This window comes from Podarcis cretensis, assembly GCF_951804945.1.
Source record: "Podarcis cretensis genome assembly, chromosome: 1".
NCBI classification, from domain to species: domain Eukaryota; kingdom Metazoa; phylum Chordata; class Lepidosauria; order Squamata; family Lacertidae; genus Podarcis; species Podarcis cretensis.
In genome coordinates, this window is record NC_137170.1 from 68,632,093 (window position 1) to 68,648,433 (window position 16,341).

At 42.1% G+C, this 16,341-nt stretch overlaps 2 protein-coding genes across 14 annotated transcripts in view; one reads left to right on the forward strand and one right to left on the reverse strand.

Annotated features, from left to right (window-relative positions):
- Positions 1–2,341, forward strand: part of PPFIBP2 (PPFIA binding protein 2) — a 106,786-nt gene extending 104,445 nt beyond the window's left edge. For all 11 annotated transcript variants that reach the window (XM_079964240.1, XM_079964243.1, XM_079964236.1 and 8 more), the window contains one exon: positions 485–2,341. In XM_079964240.1, coding sequence (XP_079820366.1) covers positions 485–553 — 69 coding nt within the window. In that variant the 3' untranslated portion in view covers positions 554–2,341. The remainder of the gene's footprint in view (positions 1–484) is intronic.
- An 821-nt stretch (positions 2,342–3,162) lies between these two features.
- LOC307215205 (NADH-cytochrome b5 reductase 2-like) lies at positions 3,163–15,732 on the reverse strand. Of its 3 annotated transcripts, none has more exons than XM_079974289.1 (9): positions 15,525–15,732; positions 13,551–13,697; positions 10,094–10,166; positions 9,511–9,617; positions 7,610–7,739; positions 6,619–6,702; positions 5,422–5,507; positions 4,915–5,014; positions 3,163–3,735 (listed from the first exon to the last, which is right to left on the reverse strand). In XM_079974289.1, the coding sequence occupies exons 1-9, from the start codon at positions 15,537–15,539 to the stop codon at positions 3,563–3,565; spliced, it is 915 nt and encodes a 304-aa protein (XP_079830415.1). In that variant the 5' UTR covers positions 15,540–15,732; the 3' UTR covers positions 3,163–3,562. The 3 variants fall into 3 exon arrangements, with proteins under 3 accessions (XP_079830415.1, XP_079830416.1, XP_079830417.1); XM_079974290.1 differs by lacking the exon at positions 15,525–15,732 and adding an exon at positions 15,239–15,359; XM_079974291.1 differs by lacking the exon at positions 15,525–15,732 and adding an exon at positions 14,138–14,551.
- Positions 15,733–16,341: the final 609 nt, after the last annotated feature.

Sequence of the window (16,341 nt, forward strand, 5' to 3'; positions counted from 1 at the left end):
CAAATGCAGAAAGGGATTATCTGCATAGGGAAGAGTGTTTAATGCATGCCACAATTGCCTTTTGATCCCAGTCTGCATTGCGACATTTGCTGAACTAGCTTTCCAAGGCTATTAGTTTTGTACAAATGCTAGTAAAGAATATGAGCCACTGCTTTATTTGTTGAACAGTTACATCTATTTCTCCATACACCCGACATTCTCAAAAGTCAAAGTCTTGTTACTTATACTATGCATGACCTTAATTCCACACACTATAAACACTATAAATTTGCCTGAAAGCAAATGAACTAGCTAAGTAAATTACTTGTGTGCAACTAGCTTCTACTGTTTCCAATTAGGTTAGTAACCTGGATGTTATATATAATAATTATCTTGAATAAGCTGTTCATAATTTATGCCTATGTAAATCTCCGCTAAATCTGTAGAGGATCTAATCACTTACATCTGCGATTTATGAAGTCTACTGTGGTTTGTTTTTTTCCAGACTATGTTAAGCCAAGATCAGTTGCTGAATGATGATAGATTTTTAACAACAACGTTTGAGGACTGGTGATGAAGATTCCATGTGACCAACACCGCTCTTAATACCTCAGTTGTATTAGGGGATATGACTGGTCCAGGCTGGGTGCCCTGTTTAAAAATATGCCACTGAAATGTGTGAAACCTTTTTAAGTGCTGTTTTTCACATCTCCCACCCCAACAGCAATGAAAACCCTAAGGTCTAGGTACTTAATATATGCAGTCAAAGAACCTATGCAACATTTTTAGAAGTAGTAAAATTAAGAGTATGTAAATATATTTTAAAGCACAGTGAGCCATTTACTCGTCAGTGATCCATTTTCTATATTTTGTACTTGCTCATGGTGCATATTATTGGAATCATGTTAGTGAAGTGGTACCCCACTGGCATGATTATTTCTTTCTGTGATATTCTACTTTACCAGCATCTCTCATATTGGATGAGCTAAAAAAAAATCTCTACTCAAGATGCAATGAAAATATTCATTTACCTTAATACTGCATTTCTTAAATGCTGCAGTTTCACTCTTGCAGTATGCTTACAGTGGATTAATTTCTAAGGATTTGTGCTCAATGAGCTTTTTACCATAATAGCTAAAAATAAACACTTTTCAGAAAATGATGTTTAGAGAGCATGAACGGACCAAATGGACTACCAGAAAGCAGTAAAACTACCAGCTGCTTGAAACTTAAATACTGTGAGGACTGCCCTCCTTAATAATGCCTGCTACAAATTTAAGGAATTAATTGGAAGAAGGGGGTTACTTTAACTTTTCAACCTAAATTGCGAAGCAAGCAGTAGCCCTTTCATACACCCAGGCTTTTTTCTTTTAAAGTCTCATTAGTTCTGCAGATGGAATGTTGTAAGCCTGCCACAGATCAGGGGATTAAGATAAGTTTTCCCATTGCATAAATATTCTGGAGGCAGAAGTTTCCACACTAGGGGAAAAAGTTGTCCTTAATTTAAAGCATTTGTATTACCTACTTTCTTCACTGCAGCATTCATGTGATTGTTATTAGGACTGTTGCACTGCACACAACTGCTTCTTGTTTCCTTTATGAAAATCAGAACACTCTTCTGTCCTGTTCAAAAACTGGCTTTATAGCAAATAGCAGTTCCATGAGCATTTTGTATCTGCTTGTTTTGTTCCTAAATCTTTGCTCATGCAGATCTGCTCTAAAGACCTTCAAGCCTGCTCTAGTGTAGCACTGTGGACATCTACACATCATTAGGCAAGGGTACCACCTGCTGGTGACAAAGTTTTGGTCGCAAAAAGCACACATTCCAAATGTAACTTCTGTTGCCATCCTAATAATAATAGCACAACTCTGCATGTTTTTGTTTTGCAAAAGAGAGGTCAACATGCAGCCAGCAGACATCCATTGAATCAAACTGTGAAATCTGGGGTGGGTGGCCGTTTGGACTTTACTATTAAGTAACAGGTCCTTGAATGCTTGTACAAGATGAATACTTGAAGCATAAACTACTTAATGGCTTTTCAGCCCTGGAGAGCTTTTGAACATATTTATATCTGTGTCATTTCTTACAGTTCTCGAGCTAGTGCATGCTCTTAACTTCAAAAGCATGAAAAAGTATGTTGTATGTCATTTTTACAAAGGTGACTGTTGAAGCATATGCATGCATACAGCCTGTACTAGGGTTTGTGGTCTGGCTGATGCCACCTCCCTGAAGCAAAGCAGGACTGAGTTTGGTCAGTGCTTTGAGTGGGTGACTCTCAACGACATGTATGTCACCTTGAATTCCGTAAAGGAAAAAAGGTTGGCAATAAGTGTAAGAAAATAAAATTGGTTAACAAATGTTCCCAGAAAGGTTTTCCTATTTAACACACAGGTATGAATGTTTGGCTGAGAGAGTTCCAATGTTGCAGAGTTTCATGAGCAACAGTCAATGAATACACCACCAATTCTTAATAGCCTTGAAGTATAATGTTTTGAATATGAATAAGCTACACCAAGACTTGCATGAGCAATATGGCTCAAATGTATATGTATACATTTCCTAGCTTGCCATCAATATTATCTAGAATAGCTCATTGTGGCAATGTTTAGAATATTGTTACAGTATGATTAGGCAATGACATAACAGCTGAGTGGTTAAGACACTGGAAGACACTCCAATGCAGTTTATGCAGGAAACAGCCCATATTTGTGTCTTAGTCCAAGTACTAGGCATTGTATTTTGGCTATATGGCTTAAGGGAAGCTGTAAGAGGAGGTTTACTGCCCAAATGCTGCATACATGGTTCTGAAATTGAATCCTGCTGAGACTGCTTGCCTGCCCCCACCCCCACTTTTACATCCACCACCCTCCCTCCTTTGGAAGAGCACCTGCCCAACAGTGAAGCTCTTCATGCTGTCCGACCTATAAAATGGGCTTTGGCTTTCATGCTCCAATGGCAGCATGGCCCCAACAGATAGGATGGTCTCAACAGCAGATTTCACTTTCTGCCTACTCTTACATGGTTCTTACAGGAAGCACTGATGTTCGCCCTGGTTTTCTGAGATGGGGTTCACTAAAGCTGATGGCATGTGAAAAATCCGGGCCAGGGAAGAGAGACAATGACAGAATAATGAACATACTTGAATGGTCATTGTGAAGTAAATTATATTACTGCATCACAAATTTTACAAAACAATTTGATGTTTATTAAATGGAAAACTGTTAGCTTCCCCTGATAGCCTTTTTAAATGCAGCATTCTTCTACTGGTTATAGAACTACTTTTGGACAAAAGAAGCTGTTGTAATTACATAGTTGCAACAGTTTAAACAGCATCTCAATGCAGAGGAAGGCATAACCTAGCACCGTTAGTATGAGAAGCATACAAACAGAGTGCAATGTTGATATAAACACCAGTTGCCATACATCCAGATTATCCCGGACATTTTGGGGATTTCCAGTGGCTGAATCCCAGCTATGTCTGGGAAATAGCACTCCCATCAGTCATCAATTTTACTACCTGCTTTAACACAAAATTTATATGTACCAACAACGTACTATAAAAGGGATGGTACAACTTCCGGTTTAATAAGCAAAAGTGTTTTCTTTGGCATACCCTAGCTTTTCAAGATTAGGCAGACAAGCAAACTGAATCATAGGTGGGGGTCCACACATCAGAATCAGAATCTCACTGGCAGGGGGAGGCATGTGTTCTTTTATCATGCTATCCGTAATAAAACCAGCACTATACTTCCAGCCTGAAATGAAAAAATGGTGGACATAGTTAGAAAGCTTCAGGGCTAGTCTTTCATATTAATTACTTGTCTATTATATCACCTTAAGAATACATCAGGATGTGGGTGGCGCTGTGGGTTAAACCACAGAGCCTAGGACTTGCCGATCAGAAGGTCGGCAGTTCGAATCCCTGCAACGGGGTGAGCTCCCGTTGCTTGGTCCCTGCTCCTGCCATCCCAGCAGTTTGAAAGCACGTCAAAGTGCAAGTAGATAAATAGGTACCGCTCTGGCGGGAAGGTAAACGGTGTTTCCGTGCGCTGCTCTGGTTCACCAGAAGTGGCTTAGTCATGCTGGCCACATGACTCGGAAGCTGTACGCCGGTTCCCTCGGCCAGTAAAGCGAGATGAGCACCGCAACCCCAGAGTCGGTCACGACTGGACCTAATGGTCAGGGGTCCCATTACCTCTAAGAATACATCAGATATGTCTACTATGTGATATCCAGAGAGGATTCTATCATGATCCAAACACATTTAGCTCTCTCATCTAGAAGAGCTTCCCGATTCAGTTCCATAAAGCGACAGCCCCTGACTTGAATGAGTGAGACCATCATGTATGGCAGGAAACCAGTGGTCCACCAGATAGTTCTGGACCTCCCCACCATGCTGGGTGGAGGCTGATGGGAAGCCAGAGCTCAGCAACACGTTAGCCACTCCTGACAGGTGGCCATCAGATCTCCAGCTGACAGTTTGATGCACATTCCAAAGACGTAACTAGAACCTAGTAAAGCTCTAACTGAATCTTACAAACAGCATGGACAGCATGTATAAAATGCAACAATCTATATGGGGCAGGCTCCTAGTCTTAAACCAAGAGAAAAAGAAGTTGGTAGTTGTTCCTTAGAGCTGCTGTTCCTTCTTCCCCTCTCACCTCCCTCAATAGAAAATCCTAACCATCATGATTCCTGTGGTTACCCCCAAAGAAAAGTCTTAACCCCTGATGTTTTTGTCTTACTAGTGAAATAGCATTTTGCTTTGCAAGGGTTCCTGGGGTGCATCATCAACGACAACCAGGAAAAATGATCGATGACAGAAAAATCCTGGTTCACAAACTTTAAAAGCTCACTAGAATTTATCTAACATCATAGCACGGCAAACATCCCTACACTTGAAGTGTGCCATACTCAAAGCCAGAGTCGCTTACCCTGAGGTGGTCTGTCCAAAGTGTACCACAGTTTAAACTGATCCGAGTGATTTGCTGCTACTTCTTCAAGCTCTGGTCTCAATAATATATCTTCTTCTGTCTATCGGTAGAAGGTCAGTGAAACATCCATGAAGTACAATAATTGGGAGATTCATGCATACACACACCTCTCTTAATCACCTTTATGCACCATTGTTTCTAACTTCACTGCCCCCTCTTATTTTTACCTTATTAGGTAAAATCAATCAGCTCCTCAAAAGTTTAGCATTGAGGCTACAATACACTTTTGCTTAGAACATAATTCCAGTGAAGCAGAGCAAACTGACCTTACTTCTGAGTAAGTGTGATTAACATTAACTTTCTGGCCAAACTTTCTGGTTTATCCTGGATGGGAAAATGCATACAAGCTGCCTTCTCTCGCCGCCTCCTAACAATCAAACTGTTGCTTGTCAAAACCCTGTTTCAGTTCCACTGCTCGAAATGAATAAACTAGAGAAGTCTACTCACCTGGTTAGCAAAAAGAAGGTAACACTTGGTGTTATCTTTGGGGTCCTTTGTAATGTGACGAATTAGTTGAAGCATTGGAGTAATTCCTTTAAAAATCAAAGCCAAAAGCAACAATTAGATGTTTATTTTCCATTCCCACAAGCAGAGACACTTAATGCTGCCTTATCCTAATTGGATTTTTCTAAGATTTTAGATTACTCCATCCCAGATTTTGTTTGACTAGCTGTAAAATAGGAAAAGGGGAAATGGACTGCTTAGCAGTAGTGCTTGATGATTAGCCTGCATTTACTATATTCAGTGTAGCTGAATTCACACTCCATACTAAATCTCTTAGATTGGTAAGTACATTCCTAAAGATGTCATCATCATCATCATTACTACTACTACTACTACTACTACTACTACTACTACTATTTATTTAGTTATTTCTACCCCGACCATCTGGCTGGGTTTCCCCAGCCACCCCTTAGGATCAATATTACCTGCTCCAAGATGGTAACTATTTCAGAATTACTGCATGACCCCAAGCTCTTGTGCTCAGGCCATGTTTTCACTGAACCAGACAGTTATAGATCGCTCAGTTCTCAAATCGATGTTGGCCAGAGCGTTACTAGGGTGCAACACAGAAAGCACTCCTGCCTCTTAGCGGCCCCACAACTGCCTCACAAGAATGCAGCCACAGCGTCTCCCACCCAGCTCTTCCTGCAATGCTACCTTCCACCCTTCTGCCATGGGGCGAAAGGAGACTTCTCCAGCAGGTGAAAGGAAACAGTGGCTGATGCAACTGAATACTGAGCTGAATAAAGGGCAGACCACTGCCATATCAACCATTGCTGAAAGGGGCAGCAGGAATCTTAAATCAGGCCCAAGTAAATGTATTTTGTATAAATGCAACACTTCTATACTGTTGATAAGTTATAACGGGCCAAAGAATGACAGAGGCTTTAGTTATCACATAATGCTATCTACTGAGTTAAAACCAGGGGTCAACAAATACTAAAATGGCTTGCCAAGCAGCCTCCTCCACACACTGTGTCCTCTGGCATGAAGGACTTCAGAAGTGCCCACAATGAATATGGGAAAGCCTCAAGCTAGCCCCACCCAAAGTTTAATGATCACATAAAATATATGCAGTAACTTTAGTTCTTGCCATGTGCTCAACCCTATCTGTCCCCTCACCAAGGCATAATATCATACCTGTTCCTCCAGCTATCATTCCAACATGTTTTGCAAACTTTATCCTTGCTTCAGACTTCTTATCTGGCTTGATAGAAAATTTACCTGTGTGAAAATGAGATTACAGCTGTCAAGGCAAACCAAAGAGTGAACCTATGACCATTTCAGCAGCATTTAATCACTGTGCCATGCAACACTGCTCTTTAAATCTGCAATCCTATGTAAACCTACTGAAACAGTAGGCTTTACCTCCAAGTAAACACAGGATTGAGCTACACAGCCGGTCACTCATCATATTAACAGTGAGGCAATATAGTCTAGCCAGTAGAAGCCAGGATTTACTTTTTAAATTTTGATTCTTTTTAAATTTTGATTCTTTTTAAATTTTGATTCTTTTTAAATTTTGAGTTTGCCTCTTTCTTTCTTTCTTTCTTTCTTTCTTTCTTTCTTTCTCCCTACCAATCTTTTTTTTTGTGTGCCATGTCTTTTAGTTTATAAGCCTGAGGTGAGTGACACAAGAGAGAAAAAGATTGGTAGGAAGAAAGAAAAAGGCAAACTCGGGGCACTGTTTTTCAGTTGTAGAGTTCTTGTAATGACAGCCTGGAATTGAAAGATTTCCATAAGTGGAGGGTCCAAATATTTGTGATATCTCAGCAGAACTGATCGAGAGGCCCTGCAGTCCACTCTCTCTCCCTTCCACAGAGTCTGGTGAAATGACTGCTCCAATTCTACTGCAGCACATGATAGCTTAAATGATTTAGAGATACACATCATCTTGAAGCCCCCCTGCTTCAGCTGAGATGCTGTAACTCTTAACTCTCAGTGACTTCTGCCCATCTGTCTCTCAAGAGCACCATTACTGTTCAGTTGTCACAAATTCCTGTTGATTACCCTCTTAGGCATACTAATGTTACAGTGTTCGGACAACAGGTGAAAGACTGCCCCAAATATCTTCTTCATCACATCATCTAGCAGCTATTTTAAGCATCTGGATTCTGTGACCTAATTGTACCTGACCCCTTGTATACCAGAAGTCCATTAGGTCCTCTGAAGTCAATGGTATCACCAATCTTCATGTTGTCTAAATGCTGGGACATCTTCCCACCTTCTGGAAATTTGGGGTGAATGTTTTTGTAGTAAACCTGTTTGAAGAGGAAGTGGGGTGAACACACAACAGTGGTAGAAAGAATTTAGCCATTTTACTTTAAGGCAAAAGTGAGATGCAATGGAAAGGAGTAAATAACATTTTTCACTCTGCCCTTTGAGCTAAAAATCCCAGGTTTCCCAGAGTTTGTAACAAAAAAAAAAACACTGCACTTCAATTTACCCTACCAGATAAACTTTAAGAACTCAAGTCTAAAGTACTAAGTCTTATTTAGTCTCTGGATAAGCTTTTGGTAAGGAGTCATCCTAGAAGTAGGCAAGGGGGGGAGGGACCTGTAGTCGTTCAGATGTTGCTGGACTCCATCTCCCATCATGGCCAATGGTCATGAATGATGAGAGTTATGAAATCAATGAACTGCTTTTAGAATGCTGTGTTACTTTTATTGTTGTTAGCTGCTCTGAGCCCGGCTTCGGCTGGGGAGGGCGGGATATAAATAAAATATTATTGTTATTATTATCCAACATCTGGACAACCACAGGTTCCCCACCCTTTCTATGACATCATTCCCCCCAAATAGCAAAAGATTCACCTTTTTCATTACAAAGTGTTACAGAGCATCACACAATATGCTCACAAGTCACTAATCTTTATATCAAAGCAGAAACATCCTATCTTTAGTATGGCTGGCATAGCACTGGCCCTGCCCTTCTGTTTTATACAAAAACCTGAAATGGACATATTTATCAGATTTAAGTTTTTTCAACCTATTCCATTCCTGGACAACTTTCACCTGCCACATTTGTGTGCATCAGACAGAGGAGCAAGTAGATAAATGATGGAGGTGCCTGTATTAATACTTCCCTCCCTGTGTGCAATGATTCTTTTCAAGCCTTGCAAGAATCCTGGGTTAGATTAAATGTTGCACAAGAGAAGACATTAATGTTACACAAGAGAAGACAAAACCCCACAACAGAGTGACATGCAAGGATAGCTTGAAAAGAAATCATTAATTTAGCCAACTCAAGTTTTTCCATCTTACTGCAGTTACTGAAGCAATGAATGATCCAGCCACAGTGGGGGAAGTCACTTGCACACACACTGGTCCTTTAATACTTCCAGTACTCAAGAAAAAATAATAATAAAGTTGCTTCAGTTACATTTATTCCAATGTATCACTGAAAAAAGAACCAGCTGTTTCTGTGCTTCATCTTCCTAATGTCAAGATGCAACCAGGATTTTGAAAGCTTCTTCCTTCCCCAAGTAAAAACATTAAGCTTATTTCCTGCATAAAGCAGCACATTTAACATGCAACTATACATTTGATCTAGGGGGGAAATAGATCAGTACAAAGTTCAGTGGCTGGCATTCAAGATATACATCATTACATCCCCCCCCCACCCCTATAACCCACTAAATCCAGCAGAACCTGCAGACATATTCAGTACCCACAGTAGAACCAATCTTCAAAACACCCATGAGAGCACTTTAAGGTCATTGTACACAAACACACACAAATGTGAGTTGTGTTTTATTTTCAGTGCCCAGACAGACAAGTCTCTGTTAACATGTATAATAAAGGAAGCTGAGGCAAAGCGTATTTCCCATCATGTCCACACCATTCTCTGATTCCAGAATGAGCCCATACACTTTTAAAATACGTTAATAATAACCTAGTGTGCTTCTTCAGACATAAATTTTAAAATGATCTAGTTTCTGGCTGCAAATTGTAATTTAGACCCATGTTTATGAGAAATAGAACCAAAATCCAAGCGGATCAAGCTACCAGCATTAAATAAATTTAAATATACCTTTATGATTAAATCAACATAGCCTTTCACATCATCACTAGAAACTGGAGTGTAAGCCCGGATCACAAGGTTACCGTCCACTTTGGCAGAGAGATATACGTGTTGGCCTAGGTGGGAGAAACTGTTAACTTTTCATTCCAAAGTTCATAATAGCATTAACAAACTAGCTAAACTGTTGGGCTGCTCAAAATTTACATTTTTAAGAGAGAGAGAGAGAGAGAGAGAGAGGAAGGAAGGAAGGAAGGAAGGAAGGAAGGAAGGAAGGAAGGAAGGAAAGAAAGAAAGAAAGAAAGAAAGAAAGAAAGAAAGAAAGAATCTTCATAGTTGTGAACATAAGCTTGAAAACATGTGGAAATCAATTTCAGGAAGATGAGGAATTGGAAACCAACACAATCTCACATTATGCTTGCAAACATCATTATTTTTAAGCTGTTATGCCAAGAAAAGTCTGCACAATCTTAATTTGCCTCCACTGACATTGGAGTTGAATCAGTTCTGAAGTTTCCAGAGTGATTTTCCAGAGATGGGGTGCTGTCACCCAAAAGGCTCTGTGTTAGAAATCATAATATGCAGTCATGCTTACCCACAGGCAAGCCCAATATATGTTTTGATGACGGAAGTTCAAACCGAAATCTCCTGGTATCGTGACTGATCTCCTGTAAAAACACAAAAAGGTGGGTACTGTAGGGTTATGCTATGTAACAAAACATTCCAAAACTTCAAATTTTTAAAGTCACATAATACTCTTCATGGATTTGCTTTGATTAGCAGAATAGGCACTACTACAGGTGCCACATAATGCCCATTCCACATTTGTAAGAACTTGATTCTTTATTCCTGAATTGTAGGGGGTTGCGCTAGATGACCATTGGTGTACCTTCCAATTCTACAATTCTATCATTCTGTGGTCATCTACTGTGGAAGCACCTACATTTTGCATGTAATCAGAACTGTCTTGTGTGCTTTCATCTCTTCACTTGTTTTTTCAATCTTGCTTCCCAGCCAAGCTCCTTAAAAAGCTTACAGGTAAAATTATACCCTTGGCAAACAATACCTTCCACTTTGCCTTAGCTTCTGCCCTGTTTTACTTCAAGCCAATCATTTGGCACTGACTTAAGATTGGCTTAAGAACAAAAGAGGGGCCAGGCTAGATCAATCTGGTGTGTTTTGCTTCCTACAGGGCTCAATCAGATATTTCTGGGACACTTATGAGCAGGACATAAAAGCATTTAGGCAAATCCATCTGACCCTGTTGGTCCAGCCACAGTGATTGCTTCCCCACTCTGTCCATGCAATGGCTGTTTAGGGATGTGGCATTCTTCTTTCACTTGAAGAAAGTTACTTGGTTCATTACATTGCAAAACCAATTCTGACATAAGTCATGTCTCTGAAATAAAAGTAGCCATTTCTTATAGATCTTGAGGTGCTTAACAGAAATGCAACAATGAAAACACTAAAATGACTACTGTTTCACAGAGATGTGGAAAGGTTTACTATACACTATTTTTTTTGCTCTATAAGACACACTTTTCCCCTCCGAAAAAGTAAGGGGAAATGTGTGTGTGTCTTATGAAGTGAATGCAGGCTGCACAGCTAGGTATCACTGAAGCCAGGAGAGCAAGAGGGATCGGTGCACACCGATCCCTCTTGCTCTCCTGGCTTCAGGGATAGCCACGCAAAGCCTCTTGAGCGCAGCAGGAGCACTCCTCCCTCTTCACTCAAGAGGCTTTGCATTGCTTTTTTGTTTTCCTCCTCTAAAAACTAGGTGTGTCTTATGGTCGGGTGCGTCTTATAGAGTAAAAAATACGGCAATTGAAGAATATGCACATGCAACATGCATCGGTTAAGCCGGCTTCTACATCCAATGCCGCTTAGCCTGTCACTTGCATAGCTGTTCAGGAGCATCTCTGGGCAGTGTCCAACAGAAGTCAGCAAACATGGCAGCAGACCACTTCCACTGGAATTGTTTCTCCATCGTTGCAATTTCCTGATGAAAACTCATCACTAGCCATACCACAGTTGTCGGGAAAGAAATTCAAGTGGGAATGGAGAAAGTGGATCTTTAAGGACATATTGCAGCCAGGTTTGCTATACAGTGACATGTCTTCGACCAGATCCTTGTAGTTTTCTGCTCTGACATTCCCGTGAAAGCTAGCTGACACCAGACAAAACACATCCCAAGCTTTTTTTCTCACCACACTGAATGATTCCAAGGACATTCATCAGGCCATTTACATTATAGCAGAACATAAGGTCATCTTCATGACTAGCATGAATCCAAGTCACTCAGACAATTTCCTTCAGAAGATTCCATTGCTGAAGTCTTGATCCCAGTAACTCCGCTTTGGCCTTGCACAGCTCTACAGCTCACAAAACAAGATTGTTCAGTTCTTCTTGTGTAAGAGTGTGTGGACTTTGAAATACAGCGTTGCCAAATGAAATTGTGTACTCAATGTGGACTGGTTCATTTAGACAGGATCATCTTTGTGTGGATATTTTCACCCCCTCCCATTGCGAAAATCTCCTGATGTTTTCAGAAAGGAGGGGGCGGAAACTGTTCTTTGCTTCTTCCGCTCCTGCCTGACTCTGTGAGAGTCTGTGTGTTATCTCTGTAGTGATTAGATGGCTGAGTGAGAGCTGTAACACTCATGCAAGCCAGTACCTCTTTAATTTAGTTTGCAGTAGGTATTAGAAATAAAAGAAGTTATGCTTCACAGCTTTCTTCTGTGTTGTTCACACTCTGCTGAGTTTGGTGCTCACAACTCACAGTTGTGGGTGCAGTGCACTTAGACCTGATTTCTAGGAGTGGAAGGTCTTTGGAAGTGCTCCCCATTTGCCTAGCCCAGTCATGGCAGATCCAGTTGTTGAGCCCAGTCGTTGGCATCGGCTCAAAGGCGTACTGACACTTTGTATCTCCTAAACAGGAGCCAATCAACTAATGTTAATGTCATTTTTGTGCTCAGCACCTTGAAATTAGTAAAGATTGGCTATTTTTATTTCAGAGGCATTTTGTGCATTGTGCAGTGATTTGGCACAGAGACACAGCTGTAACACAGGGGAAATATGTTAAAGTTCGTTTCTTGCTATGAAATGCAAACACCTAGGAGGGGTTCTAGTTCAGTGACTGAATACACAGCTTAGGTCCTTACTCCCTCATCCAAACCTGTCTGGGTTTTGAGATCTTCAGCGGAGGCTTTTCTCTCAGTCCCACCACCCTCACAGGCAAGCTTGGTGGGGACGCAGGAGAGGGCTTTCTCGGTATCAGTGGTTCTCAACCTGTGGGTCCCCAGATGTTGTTGGACTACAACTCCCATCATCCCTGAGTTCTGGCCTTGCTAGCTAGGGGTGATGGGAGTTGTAGTTCAACAACATCTGGGGACCCACAGATTGAGAAAGGCTGCCCAGGTAGCTGCTCCCAGACTCTGGAACTCCCTCCCTAGAGAAGCTGGAGTAGCTCCTTACTTGCTGTCCTTCTGGCAGCTGAATACTCTCCTGCTCCAACAGGCTTTTAGGAATTGACTTCTTTTAATTAGAGGGCTGGTGCCATGTTGCTTTTAGGGTAATTATATTTTTAAAACAGATTTTACATACGTATACAATTTTAATTCTATCAATGTTTAATTGTATTTTAATGATTGGTTTTTCTATGTTTTTAGTTATTCTTGTTTTTTATCTGCAAGCTGCATTGATTTCTGTCAGAGAAACACAAGGTATAAATAAATCTAACAATAATAGCAAAAGATTCTTAATCTCAGAGTCAAGGGTTCGAGCCCCACACTGGGCAAAATATTCCTGCATTGCATCCTGATGACCTTTGTTATCCATTACAACTCTACAATTCTATGATTCTAATAATAAAGAGCACAACTTTTGCATGTATGAAGCCCCTGGTTTAGTCCCTGGCATCTCCAATTAAAAGGAACTCATCCTGGAGAGCTACTGCCAGCCACAATAGACAATACTATTGTGGATGGACCAATGGCTTAATTCAGTATAAGACCACTTAGTGCATTCAAACCATGTAAGAGCAGATAATTTACCTCTCTCTCTCTCAAACACAATGCATACTTGATATCTGGATCTTGCAAAGTAATTGGACCTTTCTTCTTCCGAGAGGCCATTGGTTTAAAAACCAACAAGGCAACAGATATTGCAACCACCATCCCAACGATCAGGAAAGAGAGATCCTGGAAGAGGAAAAAAAAACACACACACAGCAAGTAAGTACTGTTGCATGCCACCCCAATCTCTGAGCGGTGCAAGATGCCAGGGGTTCCAGGCACTTACCCAGGGCTCGGTTTCCTCAGAATGAGGGATAGCAGAGACTGTGGTGCCTTTAGGATATATGGTTTATTTACACATATATACAACCTGTGCCTAAGATGGAAGGGCTCACAGAATTATCACCCCATAAAGTCTTGCTTCTCCCATAGTCACAATCCTGGAATCAAACAGAAATCAAGCATGGCTCTCACTCTCTGGCTTCTGCCTGCCAGTTCACACACACACTGGTCATTGTCCTTCCAATAACCAGCCAGGTGAGGGAAGGGGGCCCACCTATCTTTCATCTGGCACAAAGCAATCTCCTTTGTTATACCAGTGACCCTACTTAGGGCCACTAACTCACCAAGAAGCTTACTTCAGCACTTGAATCCTCTATTAGATTTTAACCCTTGATGGAACCAGGACCCTAGGAATAAGAAAAGGGACTCGGGCATCATGCAGGCTAACTGCCCCACAAAACACTAAATGTGCTGCAGGTGTAAGGCTTTGCTACACAGTTGTGCCAGTTTAGCATCACATTTCCATAGCAGTTTTCAGCCCTGAACAATGTGCTTTTCCGTAATGACATCACAGCCCCTTCCAATTCCATGCAGTAGATATCCATGAGAAACAGAAGCTTGCTTAAAGCAATACTGTGAGTCAAATGGTAAAGCAAGACTTTGAGCCTTGAATTTCTCAAGGACAATTGCAGGCAGGAAAGATTGGTTTATCTGAATGTTGTGTGCAAGGCTCAGGATAAAGTAACAAAGTGCACAGAACCGGTCCTACAAGAACCAGTCTAATCCAAAAACCACCTCTCTCATTTCATGTCAAGACACTTGTGCACTTGGCAATCATCATCAGAGATGGATTTAGGGTTCAGCCGCACTGGACGCAGAGCCTCGGGCGGGGGTAGTACTGCAACTATGATTTAGAATGGGGCAACATAGTGCTGAATTTTGGCATTACACAGGGCACTGCTGAAATTTGGGACCCCAAGATCTGTCACTGCCATCAGCTCTCACTTTTATATGCACAGTCACTTACATCAGTGCTTCCCAGTGGTCCTCAAACCCCAAGGAGACTGTATAGGTCACCCAGAGGGTGCATGGCACCCGACAAAACCTACCGTAAAAGTATCAAAATTCTCAAAAGTGAGAAAGTCCATAGCTTGTGGTTTTGTTTGTTTGTTTTTGAGAAACAGGGGGTACTTAGCTAATTGGGAACCACCAACTTGCATGGATGAGGTTGCCAGCTTTTCAGTCTGCCCCTCCATACAGTCTGCCCTTCATGCTTCCCTGCAGGCTTGCAAAAAGGCTTCAGCTGTGCATTTCTGCACACCAATAGGCAGCTAAAAGGCACAAGAGCAGATCTGGCCATCCCCCGCCCCCTGTAAGTTGGCAACCCTAATTAGACTCTCAAATAAATAAGGAAATGATGAGAACAACGCGGGGGGGGGGCACACCTCGTTTGAGGAAGGAAAAGCTGTTGAGGAAGTAACTCATCTGAAGCAGTTTATTTTCAGTTATTCGCCTTCCCTCACTACCGCGCAGCCCTAAATTCGGCAGGAATCCATATCCCGAATGTCAGAGGCAACGATTCATTGGGGAGGAAGGTAAACAAAGGCGAATGGCCTTTCAGGCACCTGGCCGTACAAAGGGCACTAGCGTCCCCGGACTGCCTTCGCTGGGCTGGGAGGGAGAGGGTCCCCTTGGCGCCCCACTCCACCCGCCCGACGCCGCTTTCCTCACCACACTGGACTCCATGATCCACGACGGCAGGTCTCCCACGGAGAGCGCGACCGGCTTGGCGACGGGACCTGACGCCTTTCTTCCCTCAGGCGTTTCTAGCCCGCTCTCTCTCCTCCTCTCTGGCGCGCTAACGCCTCCGGGAGCTTTTCCCGCCCAGCTTAAAGTTAAAGAGCAAAGTCCCTCGTTGAAGTTAAAGAGCAACCGGTTCCCTCGCTTCTGCGACTGCTGCACGGCCAGTTCCAGAAGCGCCTTCGAGACCTGACGCGCCTCGCGTCTCTGAACGGTTTCTGCTCAGGGCGTAGTCAGGCTTCATGTTGGGAAATCAAAACCTCAGTTAGTTAAGTATTTGTTTTTCTTGTTGGGAAGAGGGCAGCTGCCCCCCTACTGCCTTTCCCTTGGTTACTCCCATGGTTCACGGGTTGGCAGAACCATGAGGAGGCATTGGAGGGACCTGGGTAAAGTTACTAGAATCTACCATGCAGCTTTTATGAAGGGGGGGGGGAGTGTTAAGTTGTGGGTGAACATATCAGAGAACACAGCGATTCTTCAAACAGCTCTTGTTTCTTCACAGGCCAGAACAGAACTGAACTGAAGGGTTCAGCCAGCCTGCTTATATAGAGCTCCACTAGAACACAACAGTAACCATTTTCTGTAACTATCCAATCACTGAACGTCATTTTCTATCCCTTATTTGCATATGTGGACCTGAGTGAAAACTATCTACATTATCCCCCTGCTGGCCCAGGGTGAGAACTTCAGTACATAACAGGGAGGCATTGTTCTTAATTTTCATTTTCCAATACACAAAAAAACCCAT

Excerpts from the sequence above, each read along its gene's own strand:
- LOC307215205 (XM_079974289.1), bottom strand. Across the intron at positions 9,618-10,093 it reads TATATTGGGCTTGCCTGTGG|GCCAACACGTATATCTCTCT; the intron begins GTAAGCATGACT and ends TCTCCCACCTAG. Across the intron at positions 6,703-7,609 it reads TCTGGTATACAAGGGGTCAG|GTAAATTTTCTATCAAGCCA; the intron begins GTACAATTAGGT and ends ATTTTCACACAG.